Raw genomic sequence first — 22,583 nt, forward strand, 5'->3', positions numbered from 1 at the left:
GAGACGGGGTTTCACATGTTGGCCAGGATAGTCTCGATCTCTTGACCTCGTGATCTGCCTGCCTCGGCCTCCCAAAGTGCTGGAATTACAGGCGTGAGCCACTGCACCCGGCCTATTTTTTTTTTTATTTTTGAGACAGTCTCACTCTGCCGCCTAGGCTGGAATTTAGTGGTGTGATCTCAGCTCACTACAACCCCTACCTTTCCGGTTCAAGCGATTCTCCTGCCTCAGCTTCCTGAGTAGCTGGGATTACAGGCGCATGCCACCATGCCCAGCTACTTTTTGTAGTTTTAGTAGAGACAGAGTTTCGTCATGTTGGCCTAGGCTGCTCTCGAACTCCTGGCCTCAAGTTGTCTGCCCACCTCTGTCTCCCAAAGGGCTGGGATTATAGGGGTGAGCCGCTGTACCTGGACTCTGTGTGTTATTTTTATCCTCTCTCTGCTACTGTGGTAAGTAGTCTGGTTGTGTTATTTTTTCTGTTTCTTTTTTCAAGGAAACCAAGGATTGTAGATACTGGTAAGTTGCCCAAGGTCACACAGCTTGTATGGGACAGATCGGGGATCAGGCCCGTGGGGTTAAGCCTGAGGCCTGTGCTCTTAACCATTCTGCTGTCTGGCTTTTCCTTGGCACTGTGTGCTTTGCTGTGCCGGTATCTATTTGATTGATTGGGGGTGATAGAGTTAATTTTATCTTTTTAGTAAGATTTCATAAGCAGTGGAGGAACAGAACACATAATTGGTCTATGACTTTGCACTGTCTTTGGAAAGACATATCTAATCATGGACACCTATATCCCACTTCTGTTTTCCTCCTACTTATCATGGGGTTAAATCCCCATAGAAAAATTTGTGTTCTTTTAATTTTCTATCCCATGAAAGTTCAGTGTTAGTAATCAGCTTTCCCTTTGCCATCCGCCCAGGGGCCACTACGAAATCACTTATCAAAGTCTTTGTTTTTGTTTGTTTCTGCTTATGAGACCAGATGGTTGCCTCTTCAGTTGTAAAGTGTTAAAGTTTCTATTACACCTACAAAAATCAAAACTTACCCCTGTGTGTGCATGTCACTGCAGCTGTCCACTCTTACACAGCTATGAAGAACTAGCCAGTACTGCTTTATAGGTGGCATGTGCCTGTAATACCGGCTACCCAACTATAAAGAACTGGGACTGGGTCATTTATAAAGAAAAGAGGTTTAATTGGCTCCTGGTTCCACCAGCTGTACAGGAAGCATGTCTGGGAGGCCTCAGGAAACTTACAATCATGGCTGAAACGAAGGGGAAGCCTGCAAGTTCTACATGGCTAGAGCAGGAGGAAAATAGCACAGAAGGGGAGGTGCTACACACTTTCCAGCAACCAGGTGTCCTGACAACTCACTGTCATGAGAACAGAAAGGGGGGCCTCTGCCCCCATGATCCAGTCACCTGCCACCAGGCTCCTCCTCCAACCTTGGGGATGGACATGAGGTTTTGGGTGGGGACACCAATCCAAACCGTTATCAGTCACCATTACAGCAGGCAGGGTAGACAGCAGGCAAATAACTAGCAGGGCAGATGGCAGACAGGGCTACCTTGGGAGAGTGTTTTCTCAGAGACAGGTGTCAGTATCAAGTGCACTCAGATGTGGAAAGGCATCATGGTGTACCTGGGTGGAGCATGAATCCTTGATTCACCTGTTTTCTTTGCACAGAGTCATATTACTTGATTACCAAAGGGAAGGGAACTCATGACCCTCAGGGACAGGTTGGCTGGCTGTGGTCAGAAGATGGGCCTCCTGTAACATTGACCATGCTCCCTTCTGGACTTGTCGGTCACACAGAGCAAATCACTTCTGTCTCTCTGTGTTAGAACTTATGTGTCATTACCCACCCAGCCCCCAGCTCCTTCAGGCATCCTTTGTTAGGGAATCGCAAACGAGGTCAGGAGTTTGAGACCAACCTGGCCAAGACAGTGAAACCCCGTCTCTACTGAAAATTAAAAAAAAAAAAAAAAAAAAAAATAGCCAGGCATGGTGGCAGGGCCTGTAATCTCAGCTACTTGGGAGGCCGAAGCAGAGAACTTTTACCTTTTCACTTAGAGGAAGTACTTCAGGGCTTCTCTTTGGCATCATCGAATGACCAGCATCATTCCTCTTCACTTTGGGGCTATTGTTCAGTGTAGTAAGGGCATCTTGAATTCAAGCTCTGTGATCCGCGGCAGTTGATCTGATGACCGTGACAACTTCTCTGTGACTCGTGAGCAGGCAGCGCCTGCAGTGTGGGTCTTGTGGACAGAGGGAGGAGTCACATCCTGGGCAGGACAAAGCAGGTCGGTGCAGGACTGCATCACGCTCCTCTGTGCAGTGTGCAGTGTGAAACTGACAAATTATTTATTTCTGGAGTTGTTCGTTTACTACTTTTGGACAGTTGACTGTGGGTAACTGAAGCTACAGAAAGTAAAACCAGGGTAAGCCGGTAGTGGGGGGGACTACTGTATTCTCCAGGAAAGTTTAAAAGTTTCATGGTTGGGTACCTTTACTGTGTTAAAATTGTTTGAATATGGCAAATATTGCATGTGGAGTTCACGTTAATGATTTATGAAACTTTTCAATGAAGCAGGGCATTTCCTTCCTTCCTGGCACCTGGATGAAGAGGATATTTATTATGACAATTTCCTGCGCTGGATTTGGGTGCTAGGTAGCTTTTGTGATTGCTCACTCAGTTGCAGCAGAGAAAAACTATTGGATAAGTGCTGTAGACAGCCAGGCAGAGAAAAATGATGCTTTAAACAAGCAGTAAATACATTGATGAAAATTTAGGAAACAGCAACTTTTAAAAAAAAAATGATATACTTTGGCAGAGAGAGGAACCTTAAAATTACTCCTTTTATTAAAAGCATACAGAGTAGTTTAAACATAAGCTTCTTTAATTACTTTCTGATTTAAGTGTCTGTTTTTTTTTTTTTTTTGAGACGGAGTTTCGCTCTTGTTACCCAGGCTAGAGTGCAATGGTGCGACCTCAGCTCACCGCAACCTCCGCCTCCTGGGTTCAGGCAATTCTCCTGCTTCAGCCTCCTGAGTAGCTGGGATTACAGGCACGCGCCACCATGCCCAGCTGATTTTTTGTATTTTTAGTAGAGACGGGGTTTCACCATGTTGACCAGGATGGTATCGATCTCTTGACCTCGTGATCCACCCGCCTTGGCCTCCCAAAGTGCTGGGATTACAGGCGTGAGCCACCGCACCTGGCCAAGTCTCTGGTTTTTAAGGTGGTAACTATGTTTGAATTTTTTTTTTTTTAATATTCCTGCACCATGCATGTTTAGCTCATAGTGAATTTTGTGAATGACAATCTCTGCTCTCAGGGTTTTGATGGTTACGGTTTCAGTATGCGTGGGACTTACGTTGGGCTCCTGGTGAACTGAGTATTAATGTGCTTTTGAAACCTGCCCTTAATGTACAAATTAGTTTGGGGTAAAGTTAGATCTCTGATCCTTAAAGACTGAACTATTAGATATAGAGTGAGGGTTTAAGACTCAGGCTCGAGAGTCCCTGAGTTCTATACTCTGGGGCCCCGTGTAAGAGTGAGCTGTCACTGATTTCCGTCAGTGCACTCAGGAAGCGGCACGGAGCGGCCTGAGTCGAGAGGGCTGCAGTGGCCGGAAGAAGAAAGTGTGGGTGGAAGTGCATGTAGAAGGCAGAATAAGCAGGATCGGCAAGCAGTTCACAGGTGGATACGGAGGAGTTGGAGGTTGCATGATTTCTGCATGGGTAACTAACCCACATCCAGATGGCTGACTGGCATTCAGGGAGGTGAGGGTAATGCCAGCATTTCAGAAGAAAGATGTTTCAAAGCAAACTCATCCTCCCGGTCCCCAAACTGGCCTCCCTTCTCAATATCCCTCTCTGTGTTCATTCTCCCTTGAACTGGGCACTGGGCTTCCTGACTTGAGGGAGCTTGGATCCCCGTCCCTTTCTTCTTTCCTGCTGGACACAGTTCCACAAGCCTCTTGGCTTGGGAATCCCCTGTCCCGTCTTTGTCTGGCCCTTAGTCTGTGGGTTGGAATCATCTGGGCAGGCTGAGTCCCTGGCCTCCCACTTTGCTAGGCGCCCAGAGTACCCTGGACTCCCCTGGAGTGAAAGAGGAGGCTTCGCCTGGAGGGGATCAGAACTGTGCCTGCTGCATGTTGAGCAGTCTGGAGTGGAGTCCGACACAGCATGGCCATGGCCTTGTGGTTGTGCCTCATGGGTCCCTCCAGGAGCTGGTGCCAGCGAGGGTGAACAGGTCTGTGTATCTGACCATTGCACCTCCAAGTGTCCAGAGACTGGTTTCCCCAACAACCTCATTTCAGAGAGTGAGGACTTTGCTAGGTGGTGCTAAAAAGCCGTTTCCATCTAAACACCTGGTTGATATGTGGACACAGGAAGATACTCTCTTCAGACGTACTGCTAATGAACGAGGTTCTTAACTTAAGGGAGAAAGTATTTAGGTAAATACACGTTTTGTAACTTCAGTGGTGGATAAGGAGGGCCATGTTGACATATCTATAGATTACCTGTGTCTGTGTATATTGTAAGTCTGTATTACTTGCGTTTCTACACATGGTTCAAGTTACATATGTATGCATACATGTATATGTGACTGACGCACGTGTGCACGCACATTCTTCCAGCTTCTCGTGCAAGCGTCCCTCGTTTCGGTGGCAGCATTAGGAGCACATGGTGGCAGCTGAGCCCGGTTGCCTCTGACTCCCTTGCTGTGGGTTAAGCTGAAGCAATACCCAAGCTACTGCACTTATAAGTGCGTTTCAGGTACGTAACAGTAGGTTCACCTCTGAGCGAAAAGACGGGTTTCTGTCCTTGACACCGCCTTGCCGTGTTAGGCTGCTGCAGCATGAGAGTCTGTCTCCTTGGGGGTTGAGAAAGGAGCTAGCCCGTGTTTTGTGACAGGACTTTCTATACCTCATCTCACCCAGTTTTCCCTGCAAACTTTTTGAAATGGATATGATCCAAATTTGCCTATAATACAACTGAGGCCCGGAAACGCTGATTGACAAGTGGCCCTGCCAAAGAGTGGGAAAGCAGAAGGTGCTGGCTGCAGCCTCTATTCTCTGATCCCAAACCTGAGCTCCTTCCCCCCTTTCCTCATCTGGCAACGTGATTTGGAGGTAGTTTATAATCATCTTTCCATCCTCTTTTTCTTTCTGTCCACCATTCCGGATCGTTTCTATCACTGTGTCTTCATAGGGCATTCCTAGCCTAGGCCTCTCCAGACCACTCCAGCTCTTGGGCGAGGGAACGTCGCAGTGTGTATTTGGAGATCGGTCACTGGGGATGGAGGGAGGGGAGACAAGTGTGGTGTCCAATGTCCGGTTAATCCTGCCTGCATACTTTTTATCTCCTGTATTGCATTTTTCATCTCTAGGGTTGGATTTGCCCTTTTTATATCTTCCACTTCTCTCCTTATCACTCATGCTTTGCTTTTCCTTCTTGAATGCACAGGGCATATTTATGTTCATCGTTTAAACGTACTGCCTTTTCACTGTTCACGGAAGCAAAGACTTGGAACCAACCCAAGTGCTCATTAATGATAGACTGGATAAAGAAAATGTGGCACATATACACCATGGAATACTATGCAGCCATAAAAAAGGATGAGTTCATGTCCTTTGCAGGGACATGGATGAAGCTAGAAACCATCATTCTCAGCAAACTGACATAAGAACGGAAAACCAAACACCGCATGTTCTCTCCTAAGTGGGTGTTGAACAATGAGAACACACGGACACAGGGAGGGGAGCATCACACACTGGGGTCTGTTGGGGAGTGGGAGACTAGGGGAGGGAGAGCATTAGGAGAAATACCTAATGCAGATGATGGGTTGATGGGTGCAGCTAACCACCATGGTACGTGTGTACCTATGCAACAAACCTGCCTGTTCTGTACATGTATCCCAGAACTTAAAGTACAATACTAAAAACATACCACCTTCTATTTCCATCATCTTGGACATTTCTGATTCTATTTCTCTTGGCTGATTTCCCTTATCATTATGGGTTTTATTTTCTTTTCATGCTTAGTACTTTTTTGTTTCGATAGCAGACATCGTAAATTTCACCTGGTTGGGTGCTGGCTGTTTTTTTGGGAGGGTCTATTCTTTTAAATATTTTGGGCTTTATTCTGGAAACAGTTAAGCTTCTTGGAAATAGTATGACCCGTTTGAGGCTGACTTACGAGCTTTGTTAGCTGGGCCAAGAGTCACTTTTAGTTCCGGGCTAATTTGCCCCCACCGTTAAGGCAGGACTCTTCGGAGGGCTCTTGTGTCCCATGCATAAGGAGGTTTTCCATTTGGTTGCTGGGAACACACCTCTCTCCAGATGGCTCTGCTTGCGTCTTTCTGGTGGTTCGTCCCCGGCCGTGGTATTTTCCTTATATGTATGCATCATTAATACTCAGCTGGAGATGTGTGGGGAGCCCCCTTTCTTGAGTGCCCTCCTCTCTGCCTTGACCTTCCTGAGCACTAAACTCTGTCTCCTTAGGACAACCCTAGACTCTGCCTGGAAGGGAGATCCCCCTCCGTGCACTGCAGCTCGGAAGCTCTCTCCAGCCAGTGACGGGGCCCGGGTAGGGCTGCGTCACGTGGATCCTGTCTTAGGAATCACTGTCCCATGCTGCCTGTTGTCGAATGTATGAAAACTGTTTCTGTTTTAGTTATTTAAGGACAGAGGGTACAGCTAATCCTTTATATTCCATATTGGCCAGAAGGTCAGAAGTCACCCATAATATTACTTGAACCATGGTTCTAGGAATAGATTTACTTTGGAACATTTTTTGTGGAGTGTGCAGACTCAGCCTCAGAACTCAGAAGAAATTTAGACGTCACATGGTCCAAAAACCTGATTTTATTGGTGAGGAAATAGGAACAGAGAGTGAGGTTGTTTGCTCAGAATCATAGTTTGTCACACTGGCAGTTTGTAAACATTTAGCTCATGCCACAATGAGATTGTTCATACCCGAAGGGCGAGGTGAACTATTCCTCGATGCCACGCATGGGCGAGGTGAACTGTTCCTCATGGCCACAGCAAGGGTGAGGTGAACTGTTCCTCGAGGCCACAACAACGGCGAGGTGAACTGTTTCTCGTGGCCACAACAATGGCGAGGTGAACTGTTTCTCGTGGCCACAGCAATGGCAAGATGGACTGTTTGTCATGGCCACAGCAATGGCAAGGTGAACTGTTCCTCATGGCCACAGCAAGGGTGTGGTGAACCATTTCTCGTGGCCACAGCAAGGTTAGGATCCACAATTCTTCCTGCTGTAAGGGCTGTCCGAGTTTGGTCTTACAGGGAAAAGTTGCTCTTTGGCAGAGGGATTGAGTTTCCTGAGCCCTAGGATCTGTGCTGTTTATTCATTTTTATGAATAAAACGAGCTTTACCCAAAGCTGCACGGAAGGCACCCCTCTGGGAAGCATCACCGTGAACCGCCTTCTTCTTGCCCTGCCAGCCCGGCCCTTCCGCTTGCACCTGGAAGCTGTTCCGTGCCCTTCCCCGTTCCAGCTCGCAGCTGCCCTCCAAAGGACTGCCACACCGGTCCAGGTGTGCCGCGGGGGCCCAGGCTGGAACTCCAGGCCAGACCTAGCGTACCTCATTCCGCCTCCAGATTCTTGGCCCTGGCTGCCATTTACCCTTGGCAGCCCTCCGCCTGTGGGAGGAACTTAGAAATGAGGAAAAGTCACCACCAAGGATTACATCATATCAAACCCTGGGGCCTTTTCCTGGTCAGCCAGGACAATGAGAATCGTTCCCAAATTCTGAGATTATTGTTGAGAAAGTTCAAGGAAGAGATTTCTCCCTTCCATCTGCTCATGGAGAAAGAGTGTGGGTGTGTCATGTGTCTTTTGCGGCCCTGATCTGCCAGGAAGGCAACCCTGGCTTGGGTTGCCCCATTCTCACAACTGCACGTGGTTTGGTTCTTTGGTTTTAGTGTAGAGGTTGCAGGGATTGTGGGACCCAGAAAGAAAATGGGAAGCTCGAAGTAGAAGAAGCTGGGTTCAGCACAATTGCGATGGCTTTGTGCACCCCATCCGGGAGGGTTCAGGGTTCCACCCCCTATTTTAGACAAGGAAATTGAAGCTCAGAGATGGTAAGGGGTTGTCCCCACAGTCAGTGCACCAAACAGCTGAGCTCTCCTTAGCATGCCACACTGCCTTTTGATAATTAGGGCTTTCTTACTCGGTTCTTTTTATTTGGGGTCTGGCTGTGCACACATGGATGGGCATGCACATGTTGGAGCTGGGTGGCTCTGGCTTCCCTTTGCCTCCTGAAGGGGTTTGGCACGTTGGGGACATTTGGAGCTAGTCCTGTGAGGCCTTCCGAAGCTCGGTGTGTGTAGTGATTACCAGTGCCCGGCAAGGGGCAAGTGACAGGACCAGGAAATACTCAGGGAGGGAAGCTGGGAATCTCTCCCACTTTTCCAGCACTTCGAATCAGGGTTGGCTAGAATACCCTGGGGCCAGAAATGAAACATGTTGTATTCCATGGGGAAGTTTGTTGTTTGTTTTCAAGTTATATTTAAAGTCTATAAACAGAATTTGACCGTAACTTGCGTGGTCACTGATCCGCTAGCCATACTTTAAAGATTGTGTTGTCAGCATGAGTAAGTGGGTAGTTTGGCGATTCCACAGTCAGAGCTTTTAATTTCTGTGATGGTTGAGTTACTGTAGAACTCATAGTTGATTAAGATACTGCTACATGCTGACTGTTCTAACAAAACAACATTATGTTAATACATGTGGATATTTCGGTGTCTGAATAGTTACCTTTTTGTTAAAGTTAGGGATGGAGGAAGTGGTGGGAGGGGGTGAAGACGGGAGAAAGAGGTAGAGATGATGGCAGAGGTGGTGGTGGAGGGGAAGGAGGAGATAGATAATGAAGAGTGGAGGTGGAGATGATAGCAATGGAACTGATGGAGGTCGAAGAGGTGACAGGTAGTGGGAAGGAGTGGAGGTGATGGTGGAATGGGTGGAAGTGGTGATGAAGGGGTAGGTAGTGGAGGAGCCGGAGGTGAGGGTGGAGGTGGTGGAGGAGCTGGAGGTGAGGGTGGAAGTGGTGGAGGTGATGGTGGAGGTGTTAGAGGAAGTAGAGGTGATGTGATGATGGAAGAGGTGGAGGTGAGGATGGAGGAGGTGGAAGTGATGGTGGAGATGGTGGAAATGATGGTGGAGGTGGTAGAGGAGGTGGAGGTGATGTGATGGTGGAGGTGAGGATGGAGGAAGTGGAGGTGATGGAGGTGGAGGTGATGGTGGAGGAGGTAGAGGGGATGTGGAGGTGATGGAGGTGGCAGAGGAGGTGGAGGGGATGGTGGAGATGGTAGAGGAGATGGGTGAAGTGCTGGAGGTGATGGTGGAAGTGGTAGTGAAGTGATGACGGGGGTGGGAGAGGAGGTGAAGGTGGTGGAAGAGGTGGAGAAGGTAGAGGTGGAGATAATGTGGCAGTGGAGGTGAGGGAGGTGGAAGGAGGTGGCGGGAAGGGGTGGAGTGCTGGCGGAGGTGTTGGGAGGGGAGGTAGTGACGGCAGAGGAGGAGGAGACAGTGGTAGCAGGGGCAGTAGTGGTAGTAATAAAAATCGCCGCTGAGATTTACTGAGCCTTGCTTTCCATGTGTGATCACACTAAATCTTCAGTAGTCCTTGCAGATTATCCTCACACAGGGTGGTTTAATATCTCCCCAGGGTCATGTAGCTACTCTTCTGTAGAAATTCTAGAGCTAATGCTGTCTCCCTTTCAGCCAAAATGCCTCGTTGATGTGGGGATACCGGATCCAAAAACAGGAACAAAACTGACTTGGCAAAGACATTTTATTTTGGGAAAACCATTTGTCAAGATTGACAGGCTCTGGGCAGGAGGTTTCTTTGTAGGGTGATGGAAATGTTCTAAAATTAGATCATGGCGATGGTTGTACAGATCCTTAATTATACCAACATTCGTTGGTTTGTACACTTCCAACAGATGAAATTTATGTTATGTAACTTATATCTCAATAAAGCAGTTTTAAAAAGTAAATGATTGCTAGACACCCCCCCCCCGCCCCCCGCCGTGAATAGCCGGAATTGATGTTTCTGTGCTGAACCCTGCAGAGTGGGTGGTTAAAGCGTGGCAGCTCATGCGCTACTTTTGTTTTTAAATCAAGAATTGCTGCACTTGGAGGTAGTTTTGTGGAAATAAGCCCCTGAATACGGGTGGAGTACAAGCCACTGATCTGTGTCTTTTTAGGCTGTGTGATTTTAGTGAAAATGTGATCATTTGCTATGTGATGGCATTTTCCCTGCCAGGCCAGGCATTCTTACCATTTGGGTGAAAAGTTGTTTTGTACTTTGACCAGGGCTGGTCCAGATATTTTCACAGCGGACTCAGCAGCCTGTATGAATACAATCATAAGCAAAGAGCATCCCTGTGCTCGTTGATACGGGACAGCTGGCTTGCTGAGTTTTCTTTTCCCCAATCTCAGGCTTTTGGAGGCAGCTCTTGTTTTGGTTTAAAGATCAGTTTGACTGAAATCTGTGGTTGAAAACCTCTTGCTCCCTTTCCTCTTGCATAGACATAAAGTGTAACATCCAAACAGGCAGTGTCATTTCAAAGGAGAAAAATGGCCCTGGCTCATTTATGATGAGGGTTATTTCTGGTTTTGCACACTTTGGAACTGGCAGAATTGGAGGGCTGATACTGCCGCATTTTACCAAGTTCACCGATGTTTTAGGAAGTGTTTTTCAGCCTTGGGGAGTTTCTGCATGTTTTAGGAATTTCTCTGAGTGGCAGATTTTGCTGTTACCCGTAGCTCAGTTGTTAAGGACTTGTTCTCTGACTCAGCCCCAGCGGGCCTCACACCCACGGTCATGAGATGTGACACGCTAGACAAGCTACTGCCCTCCATTTTTCTTATCTTTAAGAATGAGGTACCCACAGCACCCATTAAAGACAGAATTGAAGCGGGAATGCATGTAAACTGTCTAGCGCTGTACCTGGTACCCAGGAACTATATGAGTAGAGAAGCCCTGCCATTTTTCTGCTGATATTTAATAAAAGTGTAGTTAGGTGGCTGATGGAGAATGGTGGTTGTGAAATCCGTAGCTACACTGTATCTGACGGCTTGCGTGTGTTGAAAGTTCTAGAGCAGGCATGTGTGCGGTTGGTAGAGGGGATATCAGGAGGTGGAATGTGGGTGGTGCCTCCACTTTCAGAATGCAGGAGAGACAGGTAGTCACTCATCACTTGGGCAGCAGTCGCTTCATGGGCTCACAGTTTGAAACATTTCACTTCTTTAAGTGCCCCTTGTGTGAAACGACAAACCCCATGCCTGTCGCAGTTCACATGTTCATCTGCAGACTCAGCGCCCTTGGGTGGACTCCAGCAGTGTGCCCCACCCGTCTCAGCTGATGTCCCTGGCCGGCAGGAGGGGTTCGGGAAACTACCTACAGGAAGGCCCCAAGGAGCTCTGGGACCCAGAGGCTGTGCCGTGTGGACTGGGTCTTCTCCTTCACCTCTACACCAAAAATCTGTGAGGGTAGCTGCAGGTGGCGGAGGACTGGGAGAGCCCCTTTTAACTGCACCCTCAGGAGCGATTTTCATCCGCTGTCCTCATCTGTTGCTTTTGTTTGTTTGTTTTAATTTGGTTGGTTGTTTTGCATACCTGTAGCGTTGAAAGTTGATCCCTGTTAAGCCTGTAGGTTTTGGTTGGGCATTCTCCCAGGTGGAAGACGTTTGGACTCCCTGTCATTCTGTTCTCTGTGGCATTGGTCTTTGTTTACCTAAGTGGAGTTATTAAGTGTGCCTTCTGCGTCGTTCTCTGGGTCCTGAAAATATTGTACACAGGGCAGCCTGAGGACACCGCCACGTGACACCCGCTGTAGCCAGAGCGGGAGGGAAAGACCTGAGACGCTGGCTGCCGCTCTGTGCTCGGTAGTGAGGTCAGTGTCTGCTGTCTGTTGAACGCCCTGTAGCTTTAGTTTCTGGGCAGGCCCTTTGTTTATGTTATTTTAATTTGAACCTCAGAAGTGACCTGTGAAGTAGCCGTTCTGCCCCAGGAAGGTGTGGAGATCGATACCCCGAAGGTGAGGCAGTTGCCCCGAACCAGGACTAACCGACACGTGGGGGCCTACTCTTTTTATTTTCGTTTTTTTCAAATTACACTCCTGTTTAATAGAACTCATTTAAATGATTGAAGTCATTTAAGTGACAGGATTGTATAAAATAATCTCAGATATCATTTAAAAAATTAAAGATAGCTTAACTTTTTTTTGGTTTTGAGTTGAGGCTCATTATGTTGTCTTATCTGATCTTGAACTCCTAGGCTCAAGTGATCCTCCCACGTTAGCCTTCCCAAGTTGCTGGGAAAGATGGACACGTCGTCACAAGGTGAAGTCCCACGATAGGCCATCTGCAAGTTGAGGAGCAGGGAAGCCAGTAGTGGCTCAGTCCAGGTCCCAAAGCCTCAAAAGTCGGGAAGCCACGGTGCCCACCGCACTGACGATGGCACTGCTCTCCTCCCATCCAGTTTTCCCGCTGCCCCTCCAGCTGTGCGTTGCTCCCACTTTTTAGATAAGAAAACTGCCTGAATCCTCAGTGAACAGCATCTCCTGGTTCTCCTGGGCCAGTTCCTCCTGTGCATCTTACACTGGTTGGCACCCAGCAGAGGCAAGAGCACATTCGATGCTCTGGAGCGCCAGTGACTGGTGGAAGGGCTGCTTCCCTGCTGCTGTGTGCCCAGGCTTCCTTGTGATGCTGTTTGCTGAAGCCTGGGCTTTGAAAAGTGGGTGATGGGGCATTCTTGTCCCTCCATCCTCACAGAGAGGCAGAGGCATCCCTGCCCCAGATCTTGGGAGGAGGCTGGGCTGTGTGCCGGGGTTGTGAGGATGAGTCAAAGGGGCCCATTTCTGGGGAGAGAAGGGCACCCATCCATTCGCCCTTGTTACTTCCTGCTTGGAAATGAAGCAGGGCTGCAGGGAAACGTCCGAGGAGGTAAACTTTTCACTGGGGCTGTCAGAGAAGGTGCCAAAAGGATGGGCCTTGAGGATGGGTTTTTGGAGTGTGCGTGGTGGGTGGGGCAGAGAGCATTCTACATAGTGAGCATCCGGGGCTGAGTTCTGTGAGAGGCACGTAGCAGTCGCTTTGGAATTGAGGAAAACCAGCTGGGTTGGTGGCTCCTTGAGTTCCATGGAGATACGAGCCGCGTTGCATTAGGGAGGGCAGTTCACACGCAGACACCCGGGTCCCCCATCGCAGGCCTGATTCAGCAGGTCTGGCTGGGGCCTGGGAGCCTGCATTTCTGCCATGTTCTCCCAGGTGAGGACCGGCCACACCAGGTCACCTGGTACCCCAGCAGGCATGCCCACGGAGTCCACGGCACAGCTCACCACTTTCTTCCTCTCACGAGTCACTTTTTAAGTGTATTCTTTGAAACCTGCGGCCCTTCATCTGCAGAGTGAGGGAAGTTAAGCCACCTGCCTCTATTAGCCCAGGTCTCGGCAGTCTGCAGCCGGCACCCTCCAGAGTGTAGTGGGAGCAATAAAAAAAGAGTTTAATGGAGGGGCTGGAGGGGTCTAGAGAAAGCAGCTGAGTGTGGGTTCCAGCCTGGGGCCAGCAAGGAGCCTAAGGCAGTCAGGCCAGGGGCATTTGTGCAACCGGCTTACGGAAGGAACAGCCCAACTGGCCTCCCGGGCCACGTTCCTGCCTGGCCTGGCTCCGCTGGCCGCCCACCGCCCGGGCCAGAGGACCAGCTATTGGTCGATGCAGCCCAGGCAGGCTGGCTGCCCGGAACAGGACGGAGGAGCAGACAGAAACCATTCTCCTCACCCACTGGAGGGCTCTGTTACAGGAGCTGGCTGAGCACAGAGTCTGGGACTGGATCACCCCAGGAAAGGGAGGGCTTCTCACGTTCATCTTGATGAAGTTGGTGGTTCTGCCCTGATCTGCTGGATGGGCTTATTTGACTTGGGCAAATTTTTCTCAAGCGTGTGGATTTGGGAAGGTTCAGCACAAGTGCAGTGACCTGTGGGACTTTAATTAAGGAGCTTGGCTGCCCTCTCCCATCTTTCCACCTTCCCCTAGAGGTAGACAGCGCAGTGATTAAGGGCAGACTCACAGGGCCTCCCCCAGCCCCTGCCCAGTCCTTCTCCCAGTGGGCGAGGCTGGGAAACGGACACACAGAAAAACAAAAACGAACCTGGAGAGGAAACCACGCTAGCATGATGATAAACCTTTTATTCTTGTCCCTGTGTTCACTACCCTGCACCTGGCAGGGCGCCACTGTTGGCCTCTGAATGGTGGGTAGACGTTTGCCCCTGACCTTCCAGCTCTGTCAGGATGAGCTCTTTAATGCCACAGTGGCTAACTTTTCCCTGCTGTGTTTTGTGTTTTGGCTTTATTTTACAATTACCATCATTTGTCATACCATGAAATCTTTTTTGGCTTTGCAAGAGAACAGACTTCATGTCTGAAGTATCTGTCTGTTGAATTAAAGAAGGTACATTTCTTTTTTGACCTTGGAATTTCGTAAACAAATGAGCCTCTTGTTGAAATTTTGTTCTTACTGCCATAATTTGTCATGCAAGCCTGTCAGATTTTAATAATGCTTGAGAGAGTTGCAAGGTAAAAATACAGTATCTCCAGTTAAATTATAGATAAGCTACAAATACGTTTTTAGGATAAGCCTCATGAAATATTTGGGACATATTTGTACCAAACAATTATTAGTTATTAATCTGAAATTCAAATTTGATTGAACATCCTGTTTTTGTATTTGCTAATCTGGTGACACTATTTAGATAAGGTTGCCTTAAATTAGGTTTGCAAATTACTTGTCTTCTAAATGCATGTCTTAGTGGAGCCTGGTTGGCATTTAAAAGGGGAGGTCTTGGGCAAAGCAGTCATCTTATCTGTCCGAGGAATGGGCCTCGCAGTGCACAGGAAGTCCTCAAGGTGTTCCCCTTTATTCCCCTGCAAGGCCTTACTCCTTACGGGACAGGCCTGGAGCAGGGCTGTGCAGGTCCTGGGTGATCTGGAGGCTGGTCCCACCCACCCTTTGACATAGATGGGGTGCCATATCTTCTTGATATAGCCTCACAGTGTTTGTGGGGTCAGCCCAATAGCAACATTCGTATTAGCAGCGCAAGGTAATTACTCCCATACGTAGCACTAAATATTTCAGATGAGATGTTTTAGTCATTGAAGCAAACTTCAAAACTATTTTCATGTTTGCTTGGAAGAAAATGACTAAGGAATTCATATAAAAGAAGCGAGAGGGGAAATGTTCTGCTGATGAGAGAACACGCTGGCAGGCTGTGAGAATGGAAAATGTGGCTTCCTGGCCCGGGAGTGGGCAGCTCTGTGGAACCGGCGAGAAGCTGGCTGAGATACACTTGGATGTGTGTAAGATTGTAACGTGTGAGCAGAGTGACCTCCCAAAGCAGACAGAGAGAAGGCCTGGGTGTTCAGTGGTCCTGGTAGAACCGGTCGGCCGCTTTCTTGTGGGGAAGGAATCCTCGTATTTTCTCCCCTTTTGCTATCCCACAAATAACTGTCAGGAAGGGGAAGGAGGAATACATTAAGTCAGAAGGGAAATCAGAGTGAAACACGGATGAAGGTTTTTCAGGTAATTTTCAAGCTTAAAGTGATGAGCCAAAAAGATAAAGTCAGTAAACTTGACTACACTGAATTATACCTTTAAGAATCAAAAATCTAATGAAATTTAAAGACAAGCAAGCGGGGGAAAAGCATTGGCTACAAATGTGAATGAACTGACTTGCTTACTGCATAAAGAGCTCGTCACGGGAGAAGTGGAAGCAAGTCAGTGTTCAGCGACAGTGGGCCAGGAGGCCAGTGGGCCACCAGGGATGGGTGCTCACCCAGGGCTCAGCCTGGCTTGAGGTTTTCCATCATAAACAGATGAGCAGATTGACTCAGGGAATCCAGGTAACTGGCCCCAAACCCTTAGCTGATGAGGGTCGGGGTTGTGATTCATTCATGGACGTTTTTGATTTGGAAGGCCTTGGGCCTCAGGAACTAGTCTAGCTGACCTTTTAAAGGATAACCCCAAAGAAGAAATACAAAGGGCTAATTCGCTTATGAAAAATGTTCAACCTCAGCATTATAGACCTGCATATTAAAACCGCAGGGTGGGGCCGCTGCTTACCTCTGGAATTAGCCCGAAAAAAGTTCCAGAAAAATAAACAGTCCCTGGCTGGCTTGGGAGTTATGAAAGAGTCGGTTGCCTCCACTCCGGGTGGAAGGGTGAATGTGTGAAGAAGAGTTTGACTGCGTGTATCTGGAATCTTAAAAAAGCGCACATGACCTCTGGCCTAGTCCTTCCACTTCTAGGGATCCTAAGCAAATAATCAGAAATGTGGACAGAGTTTTGTGCTCGAAGGCATTTATTTGATCGTTATTTATGCTGTCTGAAAGTTGAAAACAACTGCAGAGTGTCTGCTAGAGTAGTTCAGAATATGAAAAAAAAAGGTATTTACCAAAGTTTTAAAATAGTTGAAGACAGGGACAGGAAAACACAGAATTGTTTACACAATGTGATTTCAATAGTGTCTAGTTATGCCCAACAAAGGGGCAAGACCAGGAAATGCTGTTATCCCACTGTTGTAGGTTTTAAGCTAATTTTATATCTACTCTAGGCTATTTATTTATTGATGAGTCACCGCAACCTCTGCCTCCCGGATTCAAGCAATTCTCCTGCCTCAACTTCCTGAATACCTGGGACTATAGACACGTGCCACCACGCCCGGCTAATTTTTGTATTTTTAATACAGACAGGATTTCACTATGTTGGTCAGGCTGGTCTCGAACTCTTGACCTTGTGATCCACTGCCTTGGCCTCCCAAAGTGCTGGGATTGCACGTGTGATCCATCGTGCCTGGCCTAGGTTAGATAATTATAAAAAAATTTTCTTTGCATGGATTGTTGTAAAATTCAGAAAAGAGGAAAAATATTTCTCTGAGGTGGTGAAGATCAGGCTGGGTGAGAAATGTTGGCTGTGGAATTGCAGAAACTAGCCAGGGGATGGCTGAACTTAAGGGGCTGGGCTGGGCTGGGAGATACTGCCCTCTCCGATGGCCAGGGGAGCCCAGCTCTCTCCTCAGCGCCTCTTGCGGGGGTTCTTGGGGACCTTACTCTCTCCTCCCAGATACCATGTGCTCTAAACAGTCCTTCCCCTCTTTCTTAGTCAAAAGCTTACATTTCCAACAGCCTGTATGTTTGTCAGTAGGATACCGGTGAAATGAATCACACCATGACTTTGTGGGCTATGGTAGAGTGCCGGCAGAGATGATGATTGTTGAACTGGAAACTTTCAAAAATGATATTAAAACACCATATGAGGAAGATGATTATGATTCGGTTTTTATCAGGAACATTTGTAATTCTCATGTGACTCAAGTAGAGTATACGTGTTCTCTATAAGGAATCCAAACATTGCATAGATGCATGTGGTAGTTTTTGTTTTTGTTATTCTGAAAAAAGAGAGGTTCCATTTTAATTTTTTCTTCGTTTTTTGAACATACAGAAAATACAGATTTTTATAATTAGCGAGTTTTACATCTACGATTAAAAAATAAAAGAAAACTATTTCTTTTGAAAGTGGGGAAAGAGAGAAGCTGGTGAAAATGTCTCCCTTCCTTAGGTCTTTGTTCGTTTTATTTTGTTTTCTCCAGATACTCTGGAGGAAGGTGTGAACGCGACTTTGCCTCCCAGGGAACAAGCATCCTCCTTCTAAGTGGTAGATGTGGGTGAGCTGACCCTGCTGGAGTCTGTACCCTGGGCTGCCCTGTGCCTCCCCCCATTGTGAGTGGCCCGTGAAGCACAGCGTTGACCAGACTTAAACCTGTTTGCTCCCAGGTCAGTGTGCACACCGCAGAGAAGTGAGTGTCCATCACATTTCATGCGTGAGCAAGAAGGGGCTCTGCGCAGAGAGGCGCTTGCTGGGAACCATTCTGGCAATTAAGAGTCAGTCACATTCCCAGAGCCTGCTGCTTGGGTGCCTTGTTGAAATCGGTGTGCTTTTCTGAGTTTCTTGGGCAGTTTGGGCACTGCAAAATGGTGGGAAGGAGCGTGGACCCTGTAGCTCGAAACCCAGAACAGCCTGGACCCACTGGGTGATGAGGGTTTTGAGCGTAGTAACTCACCTTCCCGTGCCTCAGTGGCCGCCTCTGTGGCGGGAGCCCCGCTTGGCAGAGGGAACTCTGTGTGCATGTTGGCCATCAGAGCACTTTGCATGCCAGATGTTTCATGTGCTTCAGTTTGCAATCTGGAAGGTCTCTTTTGCGTGAATAGGAGGGAATTTGCTGATGTCAACTATGATATTTGTGACAATATATATATTAATAGTAGTTTTGGTGCAGATCTTGTACTGTTGGCACTGTTCAAACCTTCCTAATTACAGAAGTAGTAGTACATACGCATCATGAAGATTTCAAAGATTTTATAAATCTGTAAGAGAAAACGAACATCTCCGCACCCCAAGTTAGTCACTGATAATATTTATAAGCATGTACATATTAAAAGGCACATTTTCTTTCCCCACATTTGAATGTATCTTTCATTGGCTTCTAGTCCCGTGCAGATGCGTTTCTCGAACTGTGGGCTTAGCGTCATACTATTGCTGTTTTACGTTTTGCCTTGAAGTGTTGCTCTCATACTAATGACTAAAAAACTGTCACGGAGCTCCTTCCTTACACTTTGTGGAAGGAACCACTTAGAAAACACTCTCTAGATGTTTCTGTCCTAGGTAACAGAACGCCCAACACTTGATTACCTGTAGTTGTTACAGAAAATGCATGCGCTTCACGGAGTGTTAATTATTTATATTCACTGCCTAAATCAAGCAGTTGGCAGTAATGCTCTCTGAATTGCTATACAGGGAAAGCTATGTAAGCCCAAACACAGAAGTAACTTTTAACTCCCTTGCTGAACAGCTTGTACCTTTTCATGATTTCAGCTTCCCTTAATCAGTCTTCTGTTCAACAACTATCATTGAAAACAGATGAAGTAGATAAGTGGAAAGGAAGTAAGGAATTGAGGAAGAAAGGAAATGCTGGGGAAGCTGGGTGTTGAAAAGTGTGGGATGCTGCTTGTGAACTCACGGCCTTTCTTCTGTGGTCCTTTTTTTTTTAGGACAAAGTGGAGCAGACACCTCGCAGTCCACAAGAGCCGGCAGGACCAGGGCTCCCTGCACAGCCTGACCGACTCGTGAATCGCCAGGGTAAGGAATGAGCAAACACAAGAACACACCCAGGTCTAGCTTTGCAGCAGTGGCAGGAGCTGATATTCTAAAACGTTGCTCTTGACACTAAGATGACTATTCTAACATTGGTTCTTCCTTTCTCAGTAAGGACAGTGAATCCCCAAATAGAGAAAGATCCTTGGTTCTGATATCTTCATGCATTTCTGTTCAATTAGCAAACTTCAATGAGCAAAACCTCAAGGTCAGTTTCATACGAGTTATCTAGGTTTCAGCTGAAAGGCGACTTGATGTCGCCTTTTGAACGCTGCTCCCAGGTGAATCCTCTTGATTTAGGCGTGTGGATACTTCCAGTTAAGGTGGTTTTGGGCATATGTGCTCTTGGTCTTCCTCTCCCCTTCTCTGGTTGCTTCTGTTCCTTCTATTAATTTAATTTCTGATGAGGTTATTGGGGGAAAGGAAGGAAAGGGAACTACCTTTAGTAAATTAGACTACTTAGGAAGTTAGATCTAATAAAGGAAGCTTTGCTGCAAGATGGGAAGCCTGAAGATAGAACTGGAAACATGCACATGGCCCATTGTTTGGCTTCTTGGAGAGTTTAAGTGCAGGACATCACAGGGCTTTGAGCTGGTGGGAATGTGAATATTCAGATTTTCTTAAATTACTTAATGAGAAAGATTGACAGCAAAAATAAAAGCTGGGTCCTGACCATGAAGTCGAAGCAATATTTTTTCAATTATTAGAAGATTCATAAAAGCCATCAAGGTTTTCCATGGCAAGCATAATTTTAGGATAATCTTTTAGAAAACTTTGAAAGGACGTGATGCAGGGGAAGGGTGCCAATTTGTTAGTATTGACTTCGAAGCTTAAGAAAATTTTAACTTGTTATATTGTATGCTCACATATGATCTCATTTAAACAGAAACCATTTAAGCGTTGGTGTTAATGTTCATATAAAAATTTAGGCTAATACTTTAATTAGGAAACTAGAAAAAATTACACTGAAAGCACTTTTCAAGTGTTACCTTTTGTCCTTTGTCTTTAAATCATATACTCAAATATTCTACAGATATCAAAGCCACCTGGGTAGTAGTACGATTAAGGGACATTTGCAGCACGTGGAGCACATTCCATGTAGAAGAGAGCTGGTTCTCTTCCGTTACATAGTACGCTGTTGAAGCTGGGTCTCCTGTGTAGAATCTCTGCACCGGAGACCCAGCTTCAACACCTTCATTTTCAAGTGTTTTCCACACCTGAAACAGGGCTTAAAGGAAGAGATGAACATGTCCCTGTATTGAACTCCACTTCTGCTCAGTGACCCAGAGGGTTGATACTTTAAGCGCACCTTTGACTTTGGCCACCTCTCAGTCCTTTTACATACACATGGCATGTAAAATGGGAAAGCCGGAAGGACTCAGCCTTGCCCAGACCCAAGCGTGTCCACAAGCATTGAACAGTGCTGTCCCCTTAGGGCTGTGGCTCCCAAAGTGGCATCGGCACCTGGCTCAGGTCATAGGGAATGCAAAGGACTGTGCTTTCTCCGTCAGAACCAGGCCCGTGGTATCCAGCTGGGAGCTGTGTTGGGGCTCCCCTGTTTTCAAAAGATGCTGGAAAGGGGCTGTTGCCTTGGAGGGATTACAGTGCATGTGAAGTCATGGCCAGGCAGCCAGGCAGAGTGGATGCAACCTTGCAGCCGGAGCTAACCCAAACAGCCTCCCAGTGCAGTGACACAGACTGAACCTTCGCGGCCCGCGTGAGGCAGCAGCTCCAGACTGTCCCGACTCGACCACTCAGTGCAGAGGGAGAGGCAGGAAGAGAAAAACAAAACCCACCTAAAGCAGGTCTGCAAACCAGCATTCCCAAAGCACGTGAAGCAGTCCTATACCAAGGAATACAGAATAGCTAGCAAAACCAACAGATTACCAATTTAGCCCATATGCAGTCAAAAGAAACGTGTGACAGAGGCATTGAAATATGTGTTTATAGTGCTCAGACGGATGCATGAAACCATGTCTGTAAGATAAGGCAAGAAACTACGAAACACAACAAGAGGAAATGAGGCAAGACCTGGGCACCCTGGGCAGTGCCGGAAGACAAAGCAGTGTAGTCCCAGGTGCAGAGCAAACGGTAACCATCCATCTAGAATTTTATGCCAACATATCGCCAACTAGGGAAGGCAAAATAAACCTTTCTCAGGCAAAGATTGAGAAAAAAAAGTGTCACTGGCAATCTTCACTAAAAGAATAATTATTCTTTTATTTTCATTTTTTGAGACATCACGTCTTGCCCTGTCACCCAGGCTGGAGTGCAGCTCATAGCTCTCTGCAGCCTTGAACTCCTGGGCTCAAGTGATCCTCCAGCCTCAGCCTCCCTAGTAGCTGGGACTACAGGTGGGCGCCATCACTCCCGGCTACTCTAAACATTTTTTGTAGCGATGGGGCCTTGCTGTGCTACCCAGGCTTCTCTCAGACTCCTGGCCTCAAGCTACCCTCCCATGTCAACTTCCGAAGTGCTTGGTTTACATGGGCGAGCCACAGTGCCTGGCCTAGAAGAATGATTAAAAGTGCTTCTTGAGGAATAAGGAATGTGGATACCAGGGAAACATGGCACGTATGGGAAAATAATACGTGATGAATACTCAATTGTGTATTTAAAAATATTAGGTGCAGCTAAAATATTGGCTGTAAATAGTAAAAGAATGTGCATACAATCTATGGTTCCTAACCAGCAGAAAAAGGTATAAGGGAATATATATGAAAAATAACAGCAATCAAACAACATCGAGTAGAAATGGAAAAAAAAAAAACCCCAAGATGTGGAGAGAGAAAGGATGCTAAACATGAAATACAAAATCAGATAGTAGGAGTAATTCCAAGTCACTTCATCATAGTGTTAACAGGCTCAAATTAATACACACACGTAGCTCCCTTTACCCAAGACTCATGATTCGTTTCTAAAATCTGTGTTACTTTTTGAAAAATTGACGGTATATAAAGTCACGCTCCATTTTAAGCAATCTATTTCATGCAAGGCTTGTTCTTTGACCCAGTGTGAATAAATCAGACATCAACATAAAAAGTTCAAAACAAATCACATAAACATGCATGTGGAAACTTTAAAACACACCCACTCTTACTTTACTTGTGAGTAAGAGAGGAAATTGCAATGGAAATACCAATCATTTATAACTGAATGAAAGTGAGTGCACTGAAGTGGAAAGTTGTATAATGCTGCGAAGGTGGTAAGGCTAAATTTTAAGCTTCAGAAAGAGAAAAATTAAAATTAATGAAATAGAATAAGTCCAAGGAATGTAGAAGGAATTAATTATAAAAATTGAAGTCAGAAATTGTTGAAATAAAGCGAGTGTCAATAGGAACA

At 46.8% G+C, this 22,583-nt stretch overlaps 1 protein-coding gene across 13 annotated transcripts in view; it reads left to right on the forward strand.

The window, feature by feature from the left end:
• The window catches only part of GRB10 (growth factor receptor bound protein 10), a 200,060-nt gene that overhangs the window by 68,269 nt on the left and 109,208 nt on the right, over positions 1-22,583 (forward strand). For 7 of the 13 annotated variants that reach the window (XM_074379682.1, XM_074379685.1, XM_074379684.1 and 4 more), the window contains exons 2-3: positions 17,680-17,863; positions 19,139-19,226. Coding sequence is in view for 3 of the 13 variants with exons in the window: in XM_074379679.1 (XP_074235780.1) it covers positions 19,139-19,226 (88 nt within the window). In the remaining 10 variants the exon portion in view is untranslated. The remainder of the gene's footprint in view (positions 1-17,679; positions 17,864-19,138; positions 19,227-22,583) is intronic. The other 6 variants (XM_074379689.1, XM_074379679.1, XM_074379688.1 and 3 more) reach the window with 1 other exon arrangement.

This window comes from Saimiri boliviensis, chromosome 10, assembly GCF_048565385.1.
Source record: "Saimiri boliviensis isolate mSaiBol1 chromosome 10, mSaiBol1.pri, whole genome shotgun sequence".
Lineage (NCBI taxonomy): Eukaryota > Metazoa > Chordata > Mammalia > Primates > Cebidae > Saimiri > Saimiri boliviensis.